Genomic DNA, 20,355 nt, shown 5'->3' with positions numbered 1-20,355 from the left:
TTCAAACAGACAGCCTACATTTTGTCAGTACATCCGTCTTCCGTAGCCCGTTTGGGTTAACGACGTATCTCACAACTTTTTTTCATAATTTATTAATACAGTGAACTATTGTGTCCTCTGATACAGTCGTTGATGGTTAAGTGACCATAACTAACCATATATTTTGCCTATCCAACACATAAAAACACTAGATACATAGTATTATAATTATATGTATATTATTTATTTTGTGGTTCGTTATAACTTACAAACAGTATCTGTATATAATAAAAGTCTACAAAAAACGTTGGGTTCTCTAGTTTTTGATTTTTTTCTTATATTTATTAAACTAATTAAATCTTATTGATGTAATTTAATATATCCCAATATATATATATATACAAGTACGATTCAGTGCGAACTTGATAATCAAAAAAGAAAACATTTACAAAGTTTATAAAAGCAAATAATTATTACACTGGCACGCAAATAAAAATTTAAAAAAAACACATTACATATCGTGTGAATCAGTGGACCATAGATGTAGAATTTATCGCGGTTAAAAATCGACCCCTCCAATACACAACAGTAAAAATACGTTAAAAATGTATATTATTATAATATAATAATATGAACTCGTATATGGACGCAGTAAGCTCAGGTATAATACGCGTATCTATTTTACGCGTAAAACAATATAATAATTATATTATTATTTATTACCTAAATATTATAAACAGTGACAGCACACGAATATTTTGATTTTCAATATTTTTTAATCGGCCTCGTCCCGATCATGTGGGATCGATACGCGTTACCGCTGCAGTCGTTTTGGACGATGAGATTATATAATATGTTTTCGAACGAAACTATGCCGTGGACATCTTAACAATATATATATACCTATATATCAATGACCCACAGCGATCCAGAGTAAAAAATTATTCGTCACGAAAAACTAACTAGATATTATGCTATTTCGACCATACACGTAATAATTACTGTTATTATAATAGTTTATTAATAATATAAAACATTGTACAATTGGCGAGGAGATTGTTTTCCAATGAACCTCCGTCTCGAACGTCTTAAAAATATGTACAACTCGCAGCAATATCTAGTGAAAAATAGTCTGTCACTGAAAACTAACTATAAATATGCAGTTTCGACCATACACGTGATAAGTATTATAAGTAAATGGCTAAGAATATTGTAAAATTGGCGCCGTCCAATCCGACTGTGACGGCGATACAGACACATCGAAACCGACAAGCCAATCAAATCCACTATTTCACGGTTTAAGTAAAAATTCAAACATAATACTATTATAATATACGATACGATACGGGGGTAAACTATATTATATTTTAAGACCTTAGGTATTAGAATAATATAACAATAATAATAATAATATGGTTGATAATAAAATAACGCGTAGCTTAAAACTCGGATAATAATAGTAATTAGTAATTTACTACCTAATATAATATTATATAATAATTGATGACTAGAGATAAATCTGAGGATATTGTGTAATAATATTATCGTAAATATAACGAAAGAATATGCATAGACAAAAAATCACATTATGGCGGGGTATAATAAAATATCTAATATTTGTTATGATAAAATTTCTCGTCGCGTAAAAAAAAACCCGATTACAATAGAATAGACGAGGTAAAGAATGAAAATTTAAAAAAAAATGTATAACACAATAAAATAATAATAATTAATAGTACAATAATAACGCGTTGTTGGAGATTCTCATCAAAGCCTCGTCACCTCGGGCGGCGGTGGCTGCTGATGTTGTGCTGCGTATCTGCGGCAGTCAGTCTGACTGGCCTTGTCGTTCCTGACGTATCCCGCGAAGTAACCGCCGGCCGCCAACGACGACGACGACGAACATGCGTCCAAATACTCACAGCTGGCCGAAGACTCAATAGCCGCGATCGGGTACTGCGGCGGTAGCGTGAGCAGCGTTTCGGTGGACTTGGTCGGGTGACGGATCCTGCCGCCGGCGTTGTGGCGATGGTGATGGTGGTTGGAGCGTTGTTGATTGTTGTTGTGATGGTTGTGTTGCTGCTGCTGTTGCTGCATGCTGTGCTGCTGCTGCGGGTGTTGATGGTTGTGGTGATGGTGGTGATGATGACCGCCGTGGTGTTTCTGTCCACCCTTGACGTTCTTCAGCTGCAGGTACACCATGTGATGCTGTCCGGTACCTGTGCCGCCGGCGCCGTTGTTGACGATCTGATCACGGTCCAAATACTCGTAGCCGAACCCGTAACCACCAAACGCCTTGGTGGTCAGGTTGTCCCAAGACTTGACCGGCTTGACGGCGCAGTTGTCACGCCGGTACGTTGACGACGACTGCGACTTGACTGAGTGCTGCCGGGACGCGGCTGACGGCTGACCCGCGGCCATCGGGTCGTCGTCCCAGTACAGCGTGTCCGTACTCAGCGACGTCGTGTACGACGCTGGACTGTTCTCCGTCAGGCTGTTTTGCGAGGGCCGGCCGCCGCCACCACCGCCTCCCCCGCCGATCGACGTGCTTTGGCACATCCGCTCGTCCGACGCGTACCGATCGTTCACTAGATTTGAGTAGCCGTGGTTACCGCTGGTACTGGTAACGTGCTGCAGTGACGGGTTGTGTTCGTCGGGCACTTCGTTCCTGGTCGAGTTGCGCCGCTTCTCGTGTCCCTTCCGGCAGTACGAACTCTCTGATTTGCAGTCTGCGAACACACACAACACACAACGCCGATTGCTCCGATTATAAACGTGTCGTACATGACAATAATATTATATAACAACAATAATAGTAACAGCAACGATGCAATGATTTGGTCTCGTGTTATAATGTGTACTATAAAGGTGATTCACCATTAAGCTCACACCCTTTTTTTCTTCGATAATGCAGTTTTTAAAATCTGATTTTTGGAATTTTAAATTATATACTTGGATAATATATTTTCAATTTCTTGAGACTGGTTGTGTTACTAGTGTCCTGTGAAGATACAAACTTCAGTTTTTCAAACGAGAAAGCCAATTTTATACTGTAAATTAAAGAACTTGAAAATATATGATCTTTAAGTATATTTAAAAAATCCAAAAATCAGAACTTGAATGAATAATTTATCAAAGGAAAAAATTGGGAGGGAGGGTTTTTAAATATTGCAGACCAACATTACAATTTTTATTCGTCATAATTTTTTAAGTTTTCATTTTTTTTGAAAGATTGCATACCCACATTTATAATTTATAATCTGAAGCACAATATTTTTCATTATTCAAATTTAAGTAAGGAGTGGCTGCCGGCTAAGGGTATACTCCGCCAAAATATTGGTCCACCACTTAGCTCATCGAAACTTAAAATACCTTATTACAACTAAACAACGTTTAGAATTCGATTTCTTCTGTATCAAAGTGCTTCAAAAAATATTCTGCTTCGGAACGGAATATAAAATAAAAATGTATGTCATTAAAAAATGTAAAAATTTATAAACGATGGTAAAAATAGTAAAAAAATTAGTGAGATTTTATTAAACAGTATAGGTAAGTAGGTATAGGTACTCTATTAAATTAATTTTTTTAGCCGTTGTCAAGTTTAATTACTATGTACATCGATTAGTCAGGTAAGTACATGCAAACATATTTTAAGTTAAATTATTATAAAATAATGTAAACGAGTCCTGTTTGATGTCAATGAACCCACATGGCCACATATACGCGAAATCCGAACACCGTATTTTAGATTGTTGGCTAGAGGTGACCGACAATTTACACTTTCATACCGATGTGATTATTGGCTCTACAAGCTAGAATCTGGATAAGCGCACAAACAAAAGTTTAAAAATACGCACCATGTGTGTCTGGCACCAGAAAACATTTTTTTTTGCCCTTTACGTGCTAATTAAAAATGCATGTTGCAATTTATGCCCATGTTCCGTGTGACTAAGTGCAACTTTATATACCTATGTCCTATATAGACGTTTTTTGATTGATGATTTTGGAGTTATAATGGTTTTTAAATACGGGCTGCACATCATGATTACTTGTTTTCAGTTTGACTCCAGCGCATTTCAATGATACAATAAATGTCACAAGTACAGGTATCCATATATACAAACATTTTGTAGTAGTAACTAGTTTACTAGTCTGTGGCGTGGCCAAGGAGGGTGAAGGGACTGTAGAACTTCCGAAAAATTTAAAAAAGTTTTTGGTGTATTATGTAAACGTAACCATAGTACCTATGTGTTAAAATTGTAATTTGAATGAAGATTGCTGTCCAAAATGTTATACCCACGGCATCATGATCATATGAAACTTATGAGGGATCCTAGCTGAACATCCCCCATGTAATAAATTATCTGCCTCCAAAAGCAAAATCCTGGCTACACCACTGCACTGTTAGTGTATCACATAAACCGTCAACTCTACTGGCATGCAAGACATGGCTAAAAAAATAGTAATAAATAAACGTATAAATCCATGCATTTATAATATCTATTATTATTTCTAATATATTATGATTATTTGTTTTAAATGGATAAAATAATATATTTCTCACACGAATAGGTGTATACAACAACGTGTTTATACGAATGAAAAAAAACTTGTACACGCGTAAAATATTTAGGTGATATAATTTATATAATTATAAAATACATGAATGAAAAAAAAAACAATAAAAATATTAACGCGTCCGAACGTGATATAAAAGTAGTAGGTTGGTAAAATCGAGCACGCGAGTAACTAGTGGAGTAACATTATAGAGGGACGGGGTCAGGGGTATTAATAATTATAATATTATATTATGTTTTATTATGACGACGATTTGTTAATGATTTCTGTTTTTAACTGGAAAGGTGCAAAAAACGTTTGAAAAAATGCAAGTACCTACCTACCCGTTATTTGTGTATAATATATATATATTATTTTAATTATGGGAACATATTATGCCACAAGGTCGAAAAACATAAAAAAAAATCTACCCCTGCAGTCTTCGACACCAGTATATCATAACTCTCTATACGCAGTCCTTGAATTTAGAAAAAATCAGAAGGGTGGGTAAAAGTGCAAAAAAATATAGCTACCTGAATATTAAAAATGTCTCATTAATTAGAATGTAATTAGTTGGATATACGTAGTTTTTTTTTTTTTAATAAGAGAGTTTTTGTCACTTTCAATTCGAGCACTAGCTATTTTAAAAAACAACAATAAAAACTCAAAAACAAACAAACGAACAATGATGCACCGGTGTATGCGTAGGTATACATTTACGTATATATATATAATTATCATTACACCTATCATGCTCACAATTTTATAATCTATATAACATAATATTTATATGTGGTCGGAGTAAAATATTTAAGAAAACAAAAATATTAACGAAAAATATGATAAAAAGTATTTATAGGTATATAATATATTATGGAAAAAAGTCAACGACGAATAATATATTTAGGTACATCTAATAATATTATTATCTAGTATAATAGGCGTATATACGTGCAGCTCTGCAAGTAAGTGGGGTGTGGGTGGGCAGATGACGAGTGTGCGGTATATTATATTTAAGGTGTACTATACTATATAATAATAACAATGATATATTGTCTTATACTATACACTAGGTATACTACAACATTACTATATAATATACTGTCTACGATACCGCAAACTATAATATAGGTCATAACAACATAAAATATAACAACGAAAATATAATGCGTATTTGTCGTTGCGTGCATATTATACATATCATGTATACGATTTCAAGTGCGTGTGCGAAGACCACAGCCACAACAACAACCACTAAGTTGGCATCCGCCGAACAACAGGGACAAGCAACGCGGCCAACACCGAGGTCCCCGGGACCGCTGGAGCAGCAGTCGTAGCTTGCCTGGGCTTTTGTCGCGGCCGCCACGCGCTGACGATGACTTGCGCCTGCGCCGATGTCTCCTGGTGGGCACACACTGCGATCCCGGGCAGCAGGCCGCCCCGCCGTCCGCCGAAAGATCGTACGCCTCCACGCTGCCTCCATCGTCATCGTCGTCGTCGTCGTTATCATCGTCGTCGTCGTCGGCGTCATGTCCTCCGCCGCCATCGTTCCTCCGCCGACTGGATGCGCCTCCACCGGTGCGTATGCAACCCCATCGCGGACAGTTATCGCCTACACCGGAAAGCATATAGGAAACAACAAACAAACAAAAACGGAAAAGAAGAAGAAGAAGAAGAAGAAGTAAGAGAAGTACAAGAAGAAAAATAAATACACCACCGCCTACCGTGTTATATTTAAGTATACATACGACGAGTGAGCGAGTGTAAAGGTGCAAAGCGGCTCCAAAGCAATTCATATAGGTATAAATAACGCCACGAGTTACGCACTTACGCGGCTGTAACCGCAGCAGGACTTCTACAACTCGAAAACCAATGGAGGCAAAAAAAGGCCAATAGGTACATAGTTTCAAAGTTATATTTTACGGTTGGCAAGAGCAAGTTATTTTTTTAGCACGTTTCAGGTAAATTACATACTATATATTATATAAATAGGTATATACTTGTACCTATATGTTTCTACTTTCTATATATTATGTTTTTCGAGTTGTGCAAGTTCTACTGTAATTATATTACCTATATATATATATATATATATATACCGTTATTGCAGCGAAACGCATAGTTATTATTATATTATTGGCACGCATAGACGCAATTCGGGGTGTTTGTGAGGAAGGAAGGCGATAAGGGGATATTATTAGATTTACCCCCAAAAAGAGTTTTAAAGTATATACTTGTATAGGATAATAATATAATATCTTATGCTAAAATCGTATATAAATCTACAACCCTTCCAAAAAAAATATATTTCCATCAAATTTCGCCAGTGAACGTAGCACATAATTCATAATTACCTATATATAGGTACGCAATTTGTTGGTGGGTAAGTAAAATATTTCCACAGTAATTTTAGTCTGACGACGTAAATTAGTTGCGATTTTAATATTATACGTCATATATGAGCATTATTGTTTATAATACATTACGTTATACGGACGTGTATGTACATGTCGTAGTACTAGGTATATCCGATATTTACCTTGTGACGAGGACCGCTGCGATGCTCTGTTGGTGAAGTTGTGCTGTTTGCAGTGCGGTTGTTGTTGCTGCGAACGATTTGGTACGTCCGACGACGTGCTGCATCGCCGGCTGACTTCCACCACGTAATGCGATCTTCTCCTCTGCTGAACCGGTTGATCCGGTGGCGCCCAGTTTTCTTGTTGGTCGCAGCTTTTACTGCTGTTAATCGAGCGATTGCTGAAAATACACGGTTAGGTTACGATTAGTATATGCGCATTGATGATTGACATCTATAGGTCATATATACATAGATGACCATAATATGTCCATAATATATTATGTTTTAGGTCAAAACGGGACAATAACCGTGTAGGGAGAATACAGTCGAATATTGTGTTGGCGCTGAATGTTGATATCGTGGCGATTATAATATTATGTCCTCGCATATTTCATTATTCTCTGGTTACCTATCTCGGTGCGCCAAATAAGTGTAAAAATCGGAAAAAAGTTTTTCCCACAATAGAATATATAGATGGTACAAATTATAATTCATCGACAAAAAATTATTTTCCTATTTTCTAAAAACGGGAAATTTTAGTGTCCCAAAAATTTCACCGTGGACAACGTAACAGCTTCTCTGCAAAGAGCCAAAAAACGGGACTGTCCCGTAAGAAATGGCATATGGTCACCACACTCGCACTAAGGCAAATATAAGAACCATAAAAAAAATATTGACTGTATATGTGCTACTATTTATATAATAGGTACCTATTACATAAATTATAAATACGATAATAATTAGGACCTCGCTTATTATTTATTTCATATAAAATAAATACAGAAATTATAATGTAATTGAAGTTGCTTAATATTCAAAATTAGCTATTATGGTATTAAAATTACGTCATGTCAGTCTTTGTAGAATAGTCACTATATAGAGAAGCGATAGAGTGGCTAGAATATTATTGATTGTCTATGACCACAAGTATATATTATATTTTTAACGGTATAATTATAAGTCAACCGCGATAAATAGAGCCCAAAGCGAAAAGATATTTGACCTCGCAATGAAAACGGAAAATGAACAGTCTCTTCATCGGCGATGGCGGGGAAAAGGTATTCTCGTGTCAACCCCACCGAAGCGCCATCAATAAAAGCTCATGCCGCAATTTATACGGTTCGTTCAGTGGTGGTGTTTGACAATTATAATTAATATTCTTCCCGCAGACAAAGACTGCATGTCCGATTATTGGAGACTTGTTCCAAGGATGACTCGAAGCTGCAGGAGCATTTATGTCTGTCCCATATATCGTTTCTATTTATACTATTATAGAATATCATAATCTACATAATTGTATAGAATAAGTACGGTTAAACGTTTTCACGAAAAGCGCCCAAAGGGACCCGCATATACAATTTTTCGTCATTACGATGAGTTTAAATCTCACCGACACCGAATAGCTCTACACTTAATATTTTATATAATAATGATGAATAATATAAAAATCAGGGCTACATTATTAAAATAATTTTCAGTACATATGAGTTGGTGACTGGTGAGTGTTGTGACCCTATAATTTATATCACATTTTACTTTTCAGAACGAGGTTGGCAATTTTATTTTTTATTAAAGCATCTGAAATTAATATATGATCGGGTATGAAATTATTATCAAATAAATCAAATTTGACGACTATATAGAATTGAATGACGCAAACCGTCACAATAATTTGTGACCTACCTATTAATTTTATCAGTATCTTTGAAAAAGTTAAAATTTAAAGTAGGTACATAAGTACCGAATAAATAACATGATATTGCTTAAATAATTGTAGTAATTAGGTTCACCCAAACATAGACAAATAATGATTATTTCACATTATGAATAACAACTGTAACATTAACCGTTAACACGGGTGAAAGTAATAAATTAACTTTTATTTTTTTCCTTAAATATTTAATTAGTGTATTAAACATAAAAACAAATATTACATATTAAGGTATAAGTACTATTGTATTTGATTATACTATTTGCATTAATATATTTCCATGATTTCTAGTTCATATTATATCATTAAAATTAGCATAATGATAGATGGGCTGGTAATAAATTATTAATTAGGGTTTTTTTCTTGGTCAGTTTTTGCATGTAAACTGGTACAAATTACTTACGCAAAGTTAACTCTTATTTAAAACTTAAAAACAAATTTATTTTGCACCAATAATAATATCGGAAGAATTTTAAATATATGGAACGGGAATAAAAGATTTCAAACATTTTAATTGTATTTTTATGTATAGTAAATATTGCAATGACCTATGATGTATATATGGCTGTAGGTATATACAATATACATTATACATATTCTAATTACCTGTGCCAACCGACGTAACTTGAATCTCCATTGATTATGGCAGTGGCGGGCTGATGCAAGTAATAGGAACGTCCGTGCTGATCAATGAAATGGTGTGGTCGATAAGCCAACATAAAATTTTGTTTAGGCACATAAATTGGCTGTACTTTGGCCACGTCTTCAGTCGATAATGTAGGCCTGGACATAGAACTTTCACCTGTAATTTTATAAACATTAAAAATGATATAATATGTACAGACCATTGCATAATAATTTAACTATAATGTGTGAGTTGAGTTAAATTGATTTGAAAAAGTTTAAATAACATTCATACGTATTACCGAAGTATGGTAACAATAATAATTTTAAATCTTGTAGAATATTATGAAAATATAATTTAACAATTAATGTTTATAATGTGTTTGCAGATAATTATGAAACGTAATTACGCAGAGCCAAAAATCTAAATTTTGATGGCAATTATTGTCAAACCTGTTTATATTCCAAATAATATATATAAATTAAAATGTTTTAAATCAAAATTAAGCTTAACTTAAATATGTGGGTTACTTATACTTTAATAGTTACTTGCAAAGTCCATCTTAGAACATTATAGTAAGTATACATTATTTAACAATAATAACCGTTATTATTATTATAGTTAAAACTATTTTATTTACTACTAATATTTTACAATTTAATAGTTAATAGCAATAAATTTACTCTATATTATAAATTAACTATGTTATAACTTATGTTGTAGTTTTTTGAATATTTTTAATTTTATAATATTTTTGAAGTGCATAAAACAAATAAATATAATATAATATATATAAATATTTTTAAACTTGTGTTAGGCCATCTATTACATTATAATCTGAACAATAAGCTTATAATTGATAAAACCATAAAAATAATAGAGCCTATTTCTATACGCTATAGTGCCTCCAGTATTTTGTCATGAAACAGTAGATATACTAAATGTATATACATAACAATAATAAAACAAATATCAAGCCTAATTGTTTATTTCCACGGCTTTTATACCTCTTATTTTTTTACAGTAGATATTAAACCATCCCTGAAAGGAGTGTTTCATCAAGCGTAACTATCACCTAACTAGGAGAATTCTATTTTCAGCTTCCAACAATCAATGATATATGCGTTAGTTATATCCACAGATACAAACATTTATTCACCTGACAAATTTAAAAGTAACCTTTTTAATAAGTATACAAAGTGCGATAAATAAGTAAACTATAATAATACAAATTATTATTGAATTATACAAAAATAATTAATTATTGTAGGTATGTGAGAACTATGCTAAAAATTGGTTTAGAAAATTAGGTTTTTGAGTGTAAAGAGTGATTGATATTTTTTCAAAATTATTTTTTACGTTACGCGTGGCATATTATTGGCGAAAACGTCAAATACACTAAAATTATTTTGCTACCTGTTTGGCTGTATCTGCTGTGTAGGTATCACAAAATAAATTATTCGACATTCCGTATTAATAGGTTATTTACGTCCAAAATCTCAAAACTCAAATAGCCAGTGAAAATAAAATAAAATTTAAATGTTGTTATCTGAGACGCAAAAAGTTTGTTTCATGTAGGTAATTGTAAAATATCTCTAGAGTAGGTCTCTGTGAGCTGTCAACGACTATAAACATATGTTTAAATATAATATGTATCGTTAGTACTGTAGTAGTAGTAGTGTAATAGAGGAATTATTATCTTGATGTAAATTCATTAATATTTGGTACATGTAGTAATGTAGTATGGCATTATAGCTGCAATATAACATTAATACTTAATGGCCATAGGACTGTTAAGAATTACAATATTTACTGCAGACAGGTTGAGATATCACATCACAGTTCCGGTTCGAATCCGAGCTGTGCCCGGGCACACACCCAATTATACTTGCTATTACTACTACCTATAGCTGTAACGCCTGTAACCAGTGAGAAAATTTGGCACAACAATTTTAAAAAAATTAATGAAAAATAAAATAAATATTAACTATTTTCAAGCTACGCTTCTACAAAATTCCCTTGCATATTATTATCAATAGATTTTTAAGTTAAAGTTCAAGCTGACCCGTGCAATATCGCTTTGTAATAGCTGCGCTAATATTAAATCCTATGCCGACGGTAGGTTCTGTTGCCACGCCGCCGTTGACTATTTCGTTCGACGTTTAATAGATAAAAAAAAAACGGTGTCGACGACGTCGCAGCAGTTGACGTAGCATATTATTAATAAGTAATAACTCATAAATATGACGTGTGCGGTGTGCGGTACACGCTGCATGCGGAAACGCACGTAGTTTTTACTACAAAAAAATACAAAGTGTAAAAACGCTAATGACTATACTTAATTAATTAACTTTTGTAGTTTTCTCAATAAATGCGTAAACCTTTACGCTTGGAACTTGGTTAAATAAAAATCGTGCAGATTAATTCGGTAGAACTTCAGAACCTCACGTTATAATTATTATACATACGATTATAATATTATTCTCTATCATAAATTAAGAACCAAAAACTGATTGAAGAGAAAAAAATAAAAAAAACAAATGACTATGATATAAGTAATATTAGTTATATGGTGAAAAAAAATAATATGGTAAGTAAAGGTACGTATATTTTAAGTTAATTTTACGTATATTATTGTATGATTACCGTTTTCAGTCAATATATTTTGGTTGGCAGTGTCCTTAGAAGAATGACTAGACTTTTTTCTCGCTGGCAAACTGTGCGTTTTCCATTTTCCTTCCATGAGCTCTCTCTCTTTGATTTCGACTTTTTCCAGTTCTTCAACTTTGGCCTGAAGCGTACGTTGAAGTTGTATATATCTCATGTGTAAATCAACCTATAGAAAATACATATTTTTTAATTTATTTTGTATACATTATAGGTAATATAATATGTATATATAGGTATTTTGTATGGGCGCAACGAGTTTATATTATTATTATATTCAATTATTCCAATTCTAACCTTACGCACGCAGTCTTCAAATAGTACAACCATTCTCATTCGTGAATCACAGCTTTTTATAAAGCTAACCAAAGCTTTATGGTCAGCCTTTTCCATGTCGACGCCATTTATTGACAGTATTACGTCACCTACGACAAGGTAAAAAGTGTCAGTTATTGTGTTTTATCCACGAAGGTACCTACATTAAAAATCAATTCATTTCACCTTCTCTCATCCCGGCTCTATATGCCGGTCCATCATAGTCTACGTGATCCACATATGTTATCATTTCAATCTCCTGCTCTTTTTTATAGTGAATGCCATAACTCTTAAAAAAAAAAAAAAAAACATTAAATACATAATAAATAATATATTATCTAGGTACCTATATAATATATTGTTATAATTTAAAAGAGACGCACTAGTCATAAATAAAAAGAATTTACACTATGTTGTCAGTTTAATAGAAAAAACATGTAAATACTCCATATTTATCAGTTTTTTATTCATTATCAATAAAATTCCTATACCTAATTTAACGATAACTAAAGAAATATATTAAACATTAACTATATAGGTTTTTTTTCACTACAGTTATACTGCACACGTTACAATGACATTGAACAATATGTTATAAATATAGAATTAATCGTGTAAATAATTATAGATAAATAGAATAGATAGATAGTTATTGAAAAAAAAACGATTTCGTTGATTTTATAAAAAAATAATTTTTTTTAATAAACTTTATTTTAAAAATAGTAATGATTTATGATTGACAGTTAGAAATTCGTACTAAAAAATGTAGGTAGGTACTCAATAATATTTACTTGGAGCATAAAGCCATAACTTCCATTTTTTTTCTCGACAATTATGGTCCTTCTCCGTCGATCTTCTTCTGGTTTTGTAACAGTTACATGATCACATTTCACGCGGTCGAGTATTTGATTCTAAAATATAAACAATTTAAATATTATAAATATTTTATACTCTAATGTTATTACTTTTTATATCAACAAAACAGTTATTGAATTCCACTTTTGTTGTATGTATGTACCAACATTAATTTACATATAAATTCAAATTACAGTTAAATGATAATCAGTTGTTCAAAAAACAGTTAAATGTCACATTACGTGTTAAATAGGCGTGTCATTTGATTCAGAAACCATTTCCTACTTCCTACTAAAATACAATATATTATAGATGTATCATTATATTATAGAATAAATTAAATATTATACACAATAATATGTGAATGGCTATAGTCAATGTAATTATCACATTTATTTATGTACATGTATAAGTAGGTACTAGGTAGGTGTATATACGTATTTATGAGATTAACTAATAATAATACCAATATACTAATAAAATAACTAACAAATTCGGACAGCTTTATTAAGATACAAATAATTTAAAATAATATATCTATATAAATCGTAGATCTTTGAATATGATTATTAATTTCCATTATAAATCTATTAAATTATAGAGATTCATTAAATGTCTATCGCCCTCATAGGCGCTGGGGGGGCTTTAGGGGCTAAACCCTCCCAAAAATGTCCATAACCCCCCAAAAATTTTCTACATTTTGTTTTAAACTTATTCAATATTATCAAAGTAAGGCTTTATAGCCCCCCCCTCCACAATCCCAAACGCTATTTGCGCCTATGATCGTCATATAAAGATGAAAAAAAACTTAGAAAATAGATTAGTGCTACCATCCAACAAATTTCAAAATAATATAAATTTATGTAATTTGCATGAAAATATTTTTACGTTAATTACCGGGAATATACTATAAAAAATTGTACGAAAGGTTATTGACGTATCTATTTGTATTAACTATTTATTTTCACATGTTAAAGACCTATGACATTTCGAATTGAAAAATTTACCTGAAGGACGACATAAGCACATTTATTATTTCGACTGACAACTTATGTTTGTACTAAATGTTTTCACGTAAAACATTTAAATACCTATAATAAAAACACAACACGCAAGTTTTTTGATGCCTAAAAGATAAAAACGAAACACAGTAAGGTAATAAAGCCTATTTAATAATTATACAGGTAGTTATCTAAATATATTTTCATGAAACACATCTAGTGAAAGCAATAATATAATAACTTTATGGCGAATGTGGAAACAATCAAATCGTGATGAACTAAAATACTCAACGTTTGCCAATTTTTTTGGTAAAAATCGCAATTAATCGGTAAGAATAGAAAATTTCGATTTTTGTATATATTTAAGATGGTACCGGTAAATTACGTAATTTTAATTTTATCGTCTTTTATCGGTTGTGGTCCCAACACACATACAAACATACAATATAATAGATCATGCACAAGAACTGTCGAATTTAATACGATGAACACAATATTATGTCGTATACACTCATATACGTATTAGGCTCGTACACGAGATTGTTACTACTGACTATAGTGACTTCTGTTCGACATCAGCTGGAGCTAGGGTTAAACTCGTTTTTCTGCAATAGAAGAGATGGGCTGAAAGGCAGTCGCCTCCGGCAATAATACATCTAAGCATAGAGAGGAGGTAATGTTATATCATCATTATCATAACTATTATTATGAGTATAATTCTATTTAACTATACACACATAAGAATATTACTTAATAATGAATAATAATACATAAGATACCTACCTAAAAAGTGGGCAGATTTTAGCAACAGAGAGATATAGATAGTGTTAAAACTTAAAAAACTATATACGCAATGGAGCGTTTTATTCGATCGTCGCTGTAGTAATAACTCCGCACAACTCATATACTATATTTTAATATATACATATATAAATACCAGATGGCAAGTATCGTTTCGTATAAAATATTGCAAAGAATAAATAAAACGTAACCGAATTTGTTCGATGTTAGATATAAGAGCCAAAATTACAGTGAATATTTTATAAAAACGTTTAACTTCATAATTAACAACTTATTGTTTTACTTTAAAACTTAATACATAAGTTATGTACATTCAAAATGAGGATAATAATTTATTCTATTTTCAATGTATACCGCCAGTGCCCATGTAATTTGTATTGTGCGAGTGCAAACAGAAAAATTTAGGTTTTAATTTATATATTTGGCGTTTAAAAAATGCCCTTGTCACTAAACAATACAATTTTAATCAAAACTGATGAATAATGATTTATGTGAATAAATGCGTAAAAAAATTATGGTTTTATAACTACACTCAATATACATTTATCAATTACCTACCATAGTTTTAGGTTTGAATAGGTACCTGTAAAAAACTAGTAAAATAATAACGAATCTATAATATTTATTATTCTGAAACGATGACGGGGTTTATCATTAGGTATCAGAATTTGAGAAAAACAAATTTAACCAATATTTATAAAAGATAAATTATCTTTTATATTGATAATGATATAATATTAGATAATTTAATAATCAAATAGGGAAAATAATACAAATGTGAATTTCTTTTTTCTAGACGCGTGAATTAAATTTTAATTAGAAAATGCATTTGCGTATAGCCGTATAGGTATTATGTTGTAGAAAAATACCGGTACTTTTGACGATGACACGTGCATTTTGAAAAGTATTAGTATTCTTTTAGCACAAAGCACTTAATTTCACATTTCAAATGAATAAACTTTATTAATATTTATGTGATATCGTGATAATAACGTTAATACAAAATTAAAACTATAAGTACATAAATCATTATATGGACGAGAATTCAATTTGTCACAAATAAATTACGCTTGCACTTATTTACTTAGTAAATACCTATGCTTTAAACTTAAAATATGCAAACATACCCACTTTCAAATATTATAAGAATTAATTTTGTTTATTATTTGTTCAGCATTGTAAAAGCATATGGGTCCCCACACGAACATATTCAGTGGGGCCCATTTTCTTGAAGAATAAATAAGAAAAAAAACGAAATATTATTCATCGACACAATTATTGTTACTGACAACAAGAATCAAAATTATATTTATCAAATAAATATTTATTTTTGAAGATAAAAGTCAAATTGTTATAGGAATTACTGGTTAATTAGTGATAAATTATTGATAAAATTATAAATCTATTCAAATAAATGAAGAAATCTAGGTTTCCAAATTCAATCCAAATTTGGTTACTTTTACCATTGATTTAGACATTTAGTAAACTAAATACTTCTACAAAGTAATAAAAAAAAATACATGGAAAATGGGAATGCATTGAATATTAATTATACAGTATTTTTCATTATTTATTATTAGTTTTCAATGACATATAATATATTTAATCATTACGGACATCACTTGCACCGGACTCTCAAAACGGTCTCAATAAAAGTTGCATCATAACAATAAATATTACATTAAAACTAGTCATTGAATATAATAATGTTGTCGGCGAAAGTAAATTCAAATATTTCATAAAATAATCGAATATATGATTATAGACATAATATTCCCACGCATTTAACACAACGGTGTTTCACATGTAAGTAATCACTTTTGTGCTTATAGGCATAACAGGAAAAAAAGTATTATGACACCAAACTGGACTCTCCAAATACGTAGGAACACATAAGTTTTCTCTCATCATCCATTTCAGCGTTGGCAGCAAAACACTATATAATAGTATTAATTATGAACCAATAAATAAAAAAACCTAAATAAATTACGATAATGCACCTAAATATTAAACAAAATCATTTTGAAAAAATTAATATATTTTAAAATAAACTTTTTGAAAGTTCCAACCTCTGTATAACTCCGTTTAAGGTAAGCCGAATCTTTGGAGGATTTCAAGAATCTTTCACTTTTAAAAATAATAATTGGCACAACAAACAAGAACTGAAAATAGCTAGTATGACTTCATATCAATACGCTTTAAAATTAATGATAAAAATACAAATCCAAATTTTATCATAATATTACAATTATTGATTTTCGAAAAGATATATTATATTAAAATTATATTATATTATCATTATTATTATTTTCAGGACCTAAATACTAAATATGTAAATTATAAACTATATGTAATATGCGTATGTTTAAATATATTATGTATATATTTTGTAAGTATTCGATATTCCAACACTACTTTTAATTATTTACCAAGTAGTTCAATTTAATATTTTAATGTAATAAATTCATAAATAATCTATCTATACAATATTTAAAACATTAATCATCAATAAGAGAGCTATTTAAAAGTTTTTTTTAATTTTATCAAAAAGTAAAATTACCTATATGTTTTTAAATCATTTTTTTGCCTACACGGAAACTAAGTACCTTATACTTTTTAAGATATTTTAGCTATAAACACTAAGTATAAATCCAGAGTAAATATGAAAACAATTGTTATTTGTTTTGTTTGTAATAAATTTAAATAGCATAAAATATACATAAACACGTACTGGCGTAAATGCCGTTATTGGGTACTTTTAAATTCTAATATTTATAATTTATTTGAATTTTACCTTCAATACGGCCTTCGCCGGGATGTACATAATACATAATAATATAATACCCAGTATTATATACACACAAATAACATTATATTTATACGTATACGTATAATGTTATATATACTTATAATAATATCATAGGTTGTCATGAAAAACGGGATATTAGTTAGATTTAAATTATAATTCATAACGACAACTTAGTGTTACTTCCCCTCCAACTCGGAAATTACTCTACAATACGCTTTTATTTGAGACAGTTTGCTCTGATTGACCTCGTACACTCTTTCAGGTTTTAACATATGAGCCGAGACAAAATTGGATTACAAAACACGTCTTATTTTATATTGTATAGCTATTGTATACTATTGAAAGTCACTATTGCTATTCAGTTTGTTGATTAAGCTTTAAACTTAAAAATAAATATTTACTTTTTTTTATTATTAAATAGTTCAATAAAACATTTAAAATACCTAGCTATTAAATAGGTGTACCGTGTACTGTGTACCTAAATATACATATTATTATAGGTAATTACTAATTATATAATATATTATAATATCGTCATATTGCATATAATATATTAAAATTAAAAACTGAAAGAGATTATATTTTTATTAATAATTAATAAAAATATAAATATAACAATTATTGTTATATTTATTTGAATTAGAAATATTGTCAAAATTATACTCAAATATAGGTCTAGTTCAGTAGTACGGCGTAACATCAAATTTTTTCAAATTTTTTTGCTTTATAATATATCTATGAGTTATATAAAATATAATCAAGTTCCAACAAAATTTAAGTTAGAAACCATTAGTGTGACACTAATTACTTACTTACACTGAACAATTTCGGTAATATAAAAACTCATGTTTCTAATTCAAACACTTTAAGCTTTTCAGTACCTAACTTAAGACTAGTCTAGTTTATTGCTTTTCACATTTTACATTGAACTGAGATGTTCACAATTCCTACATGTTCCTCAAAAATTACCTAGTCGTAAACTTTGTAAATAAAACTAACGTAGGTAAGTATTTCCGAACATTTTCATCGCCATAACCCAAGCCTTGAAAAATTCGACAACTTTATGCTAATTATCTAGGATTCTAGTAATTTCATACTTTAATTTTATTTAGTTTTATCTTATTTTATATCAGTGAAATAATATTATGTAATATGTTTAGTACATTGTTTACACTTGGAATTTTATTCCAAACATTAATTTATTATTGTGCTGCGTATCAATATCAATACAGGCAATTATTGTTATAGATTATAGGTAGGTTAAGTTAATAAATTTCAGATAATGAAATCGTTGTGGTAGAAAATACTATACATTTGTCAACAAAATAAAATACAAGCTAATCATATTACCAACTATAAAAATAGGTTTAACACGTATTTAAAAATGTTAAATATTAAAACCATATTTAACAGTCATATTATTATATCTCAATATATATTATATACAATAAATTATAATAACAACTCTTGTAAATGTTAAGGTATAATTTATACAACTAAAAACTTATAACAAAAAAAAATATGATTTTGATTTTGGTTGTTCAGAAGCTGTAAATTTCTTTGTCGGAGAAAACCAAATAAATGAATAATTGATAATTTTTATTTTGATCGAAAGATAAATAAAATAAGTAGTAGGTATGTAATATAGATAATACGTTGTTACAACATTTGAATAGTGTACAATAACATTTAAATTTACTGCGCTATAGGCGGCTCATAAATATTGACAGTAACAAAAATAATGAGATCATAGTTCTACTTTATAATTCAACGAATTATGTTTTTGTTCATTTTATATTATGATTCCCTATAAATAAGTACAAATTATAAGTCTATAGGTTGTTTTAAACAACAACAAGGATTTTTCGTGAAATAATAATAGACATTTTATGGCCTCGCAAACAGTTAGTAGGGACGTTGGGTGACGTTAAAAAAATGTGCACTAGAGCGTGCGTGAGAAAATTATTCAACAATTATAATATTATATAAACCAAAGAATGATCGTCAACTCATCGCGACGGGCGGTCGACGGGTAAATCACTTAATATAATAATATTATAATAAACTACACGTCTACACGACGTATAAATGTGTGATTCACGTCCTATATACTTAAACGAAGACACACGCATCCTCTGGGTGCGTGCATGTGTGTTAATAGCAAACAATATAAAACTGTTCACAACTACTACACTACAGTCTGCATAAGGAAAACAATGATTACGGATCGTCAGACGTGGTCGGTGAAACAATCGCTTCTGAATTATTCTGATACCTATTATATATTACGATTTACGTTCATACTATATTCGACACGGTCACTGGAGTACGTACCTACAATATTATATTATTAAGTATACATATTATATATTATGTGTATTGTGTATATAATATATATTTATGGGCTATAGTAAGTTCCGACATATCACATATGGTGAAAACAAATACAACCGGACA

The 20,355-nt window shown here is 30.6% G+C and overlaps 1 protein-coding gene across 2 annotated transcripts in view; it reads right to left on the bottom strand.

Moving 5' to 3' along the window:
• Nucleotides 1-201: 201 nt before the first annotated feature.
• LOC100163711 overlaps nt 202-20,355 on the bottom strand; it is a 42,655-nt gene continuing 22,501 nt past the window's right edge. The window contains exons 2-9 of one of the 2 annotated variants that reach the window (XM_003245107.3): nt 13,224-13,343; nt 12,619-12,721; nt 12,415-12,542; nt 12,097-12,286; nt 9,432-9,627; nt 7,076-7,293; nt 5,879-6,148; nt 202-2,708 (exon numbers count right to left, since the gene is read on the bottom strand). In XM_003245107.3, the coding sequence (XP_003245155.1) occupies nt 1,747-2,708; nt 5,879-6,148; nt 7,076-7,293; nt 9,432-9,627; nt 12,097-12,286; nt 12,415-12,542; nt 12,619-12,721; nt 13,224-13,343 (2,187 nt within the window). In that variant the 3' untranslated portion in view covers nt 202-1,746. The remainder of the gene's footprint in view (nt 2,709-5,878; nt 6,149-7,075; nt 7,294-9,431; nt 9,628-12,096; nt 12,287-12,414; nt 12,543-12,618; nt 12,722-13,223; nt 13,344-20,355) is intronic. The other variant, XM_001945458.4, reaches the window with a different exon arrangement.

This window comes from Acyrthosiphon pisum, chromosome A1 (genome assembly GCF_005508785.2).
Source record: "Acyrthosiphon pisum isolate AL4f chromosome A1, pea_aphid_22Mar2018_4r6ur, whole genome shotgun sequence".
Taxonomy (NCBI): Eukaryota; Metazoa; Arthropoda; class Insecta; order Hemiptera; family Aphididae; genus Acyrthosiphon; species Acyrthosiphon pisum.
Note: the sequence above shows the minus strand (reverse complement) of the source record. Positions and strands in the feature narration are given on the sequence as shown.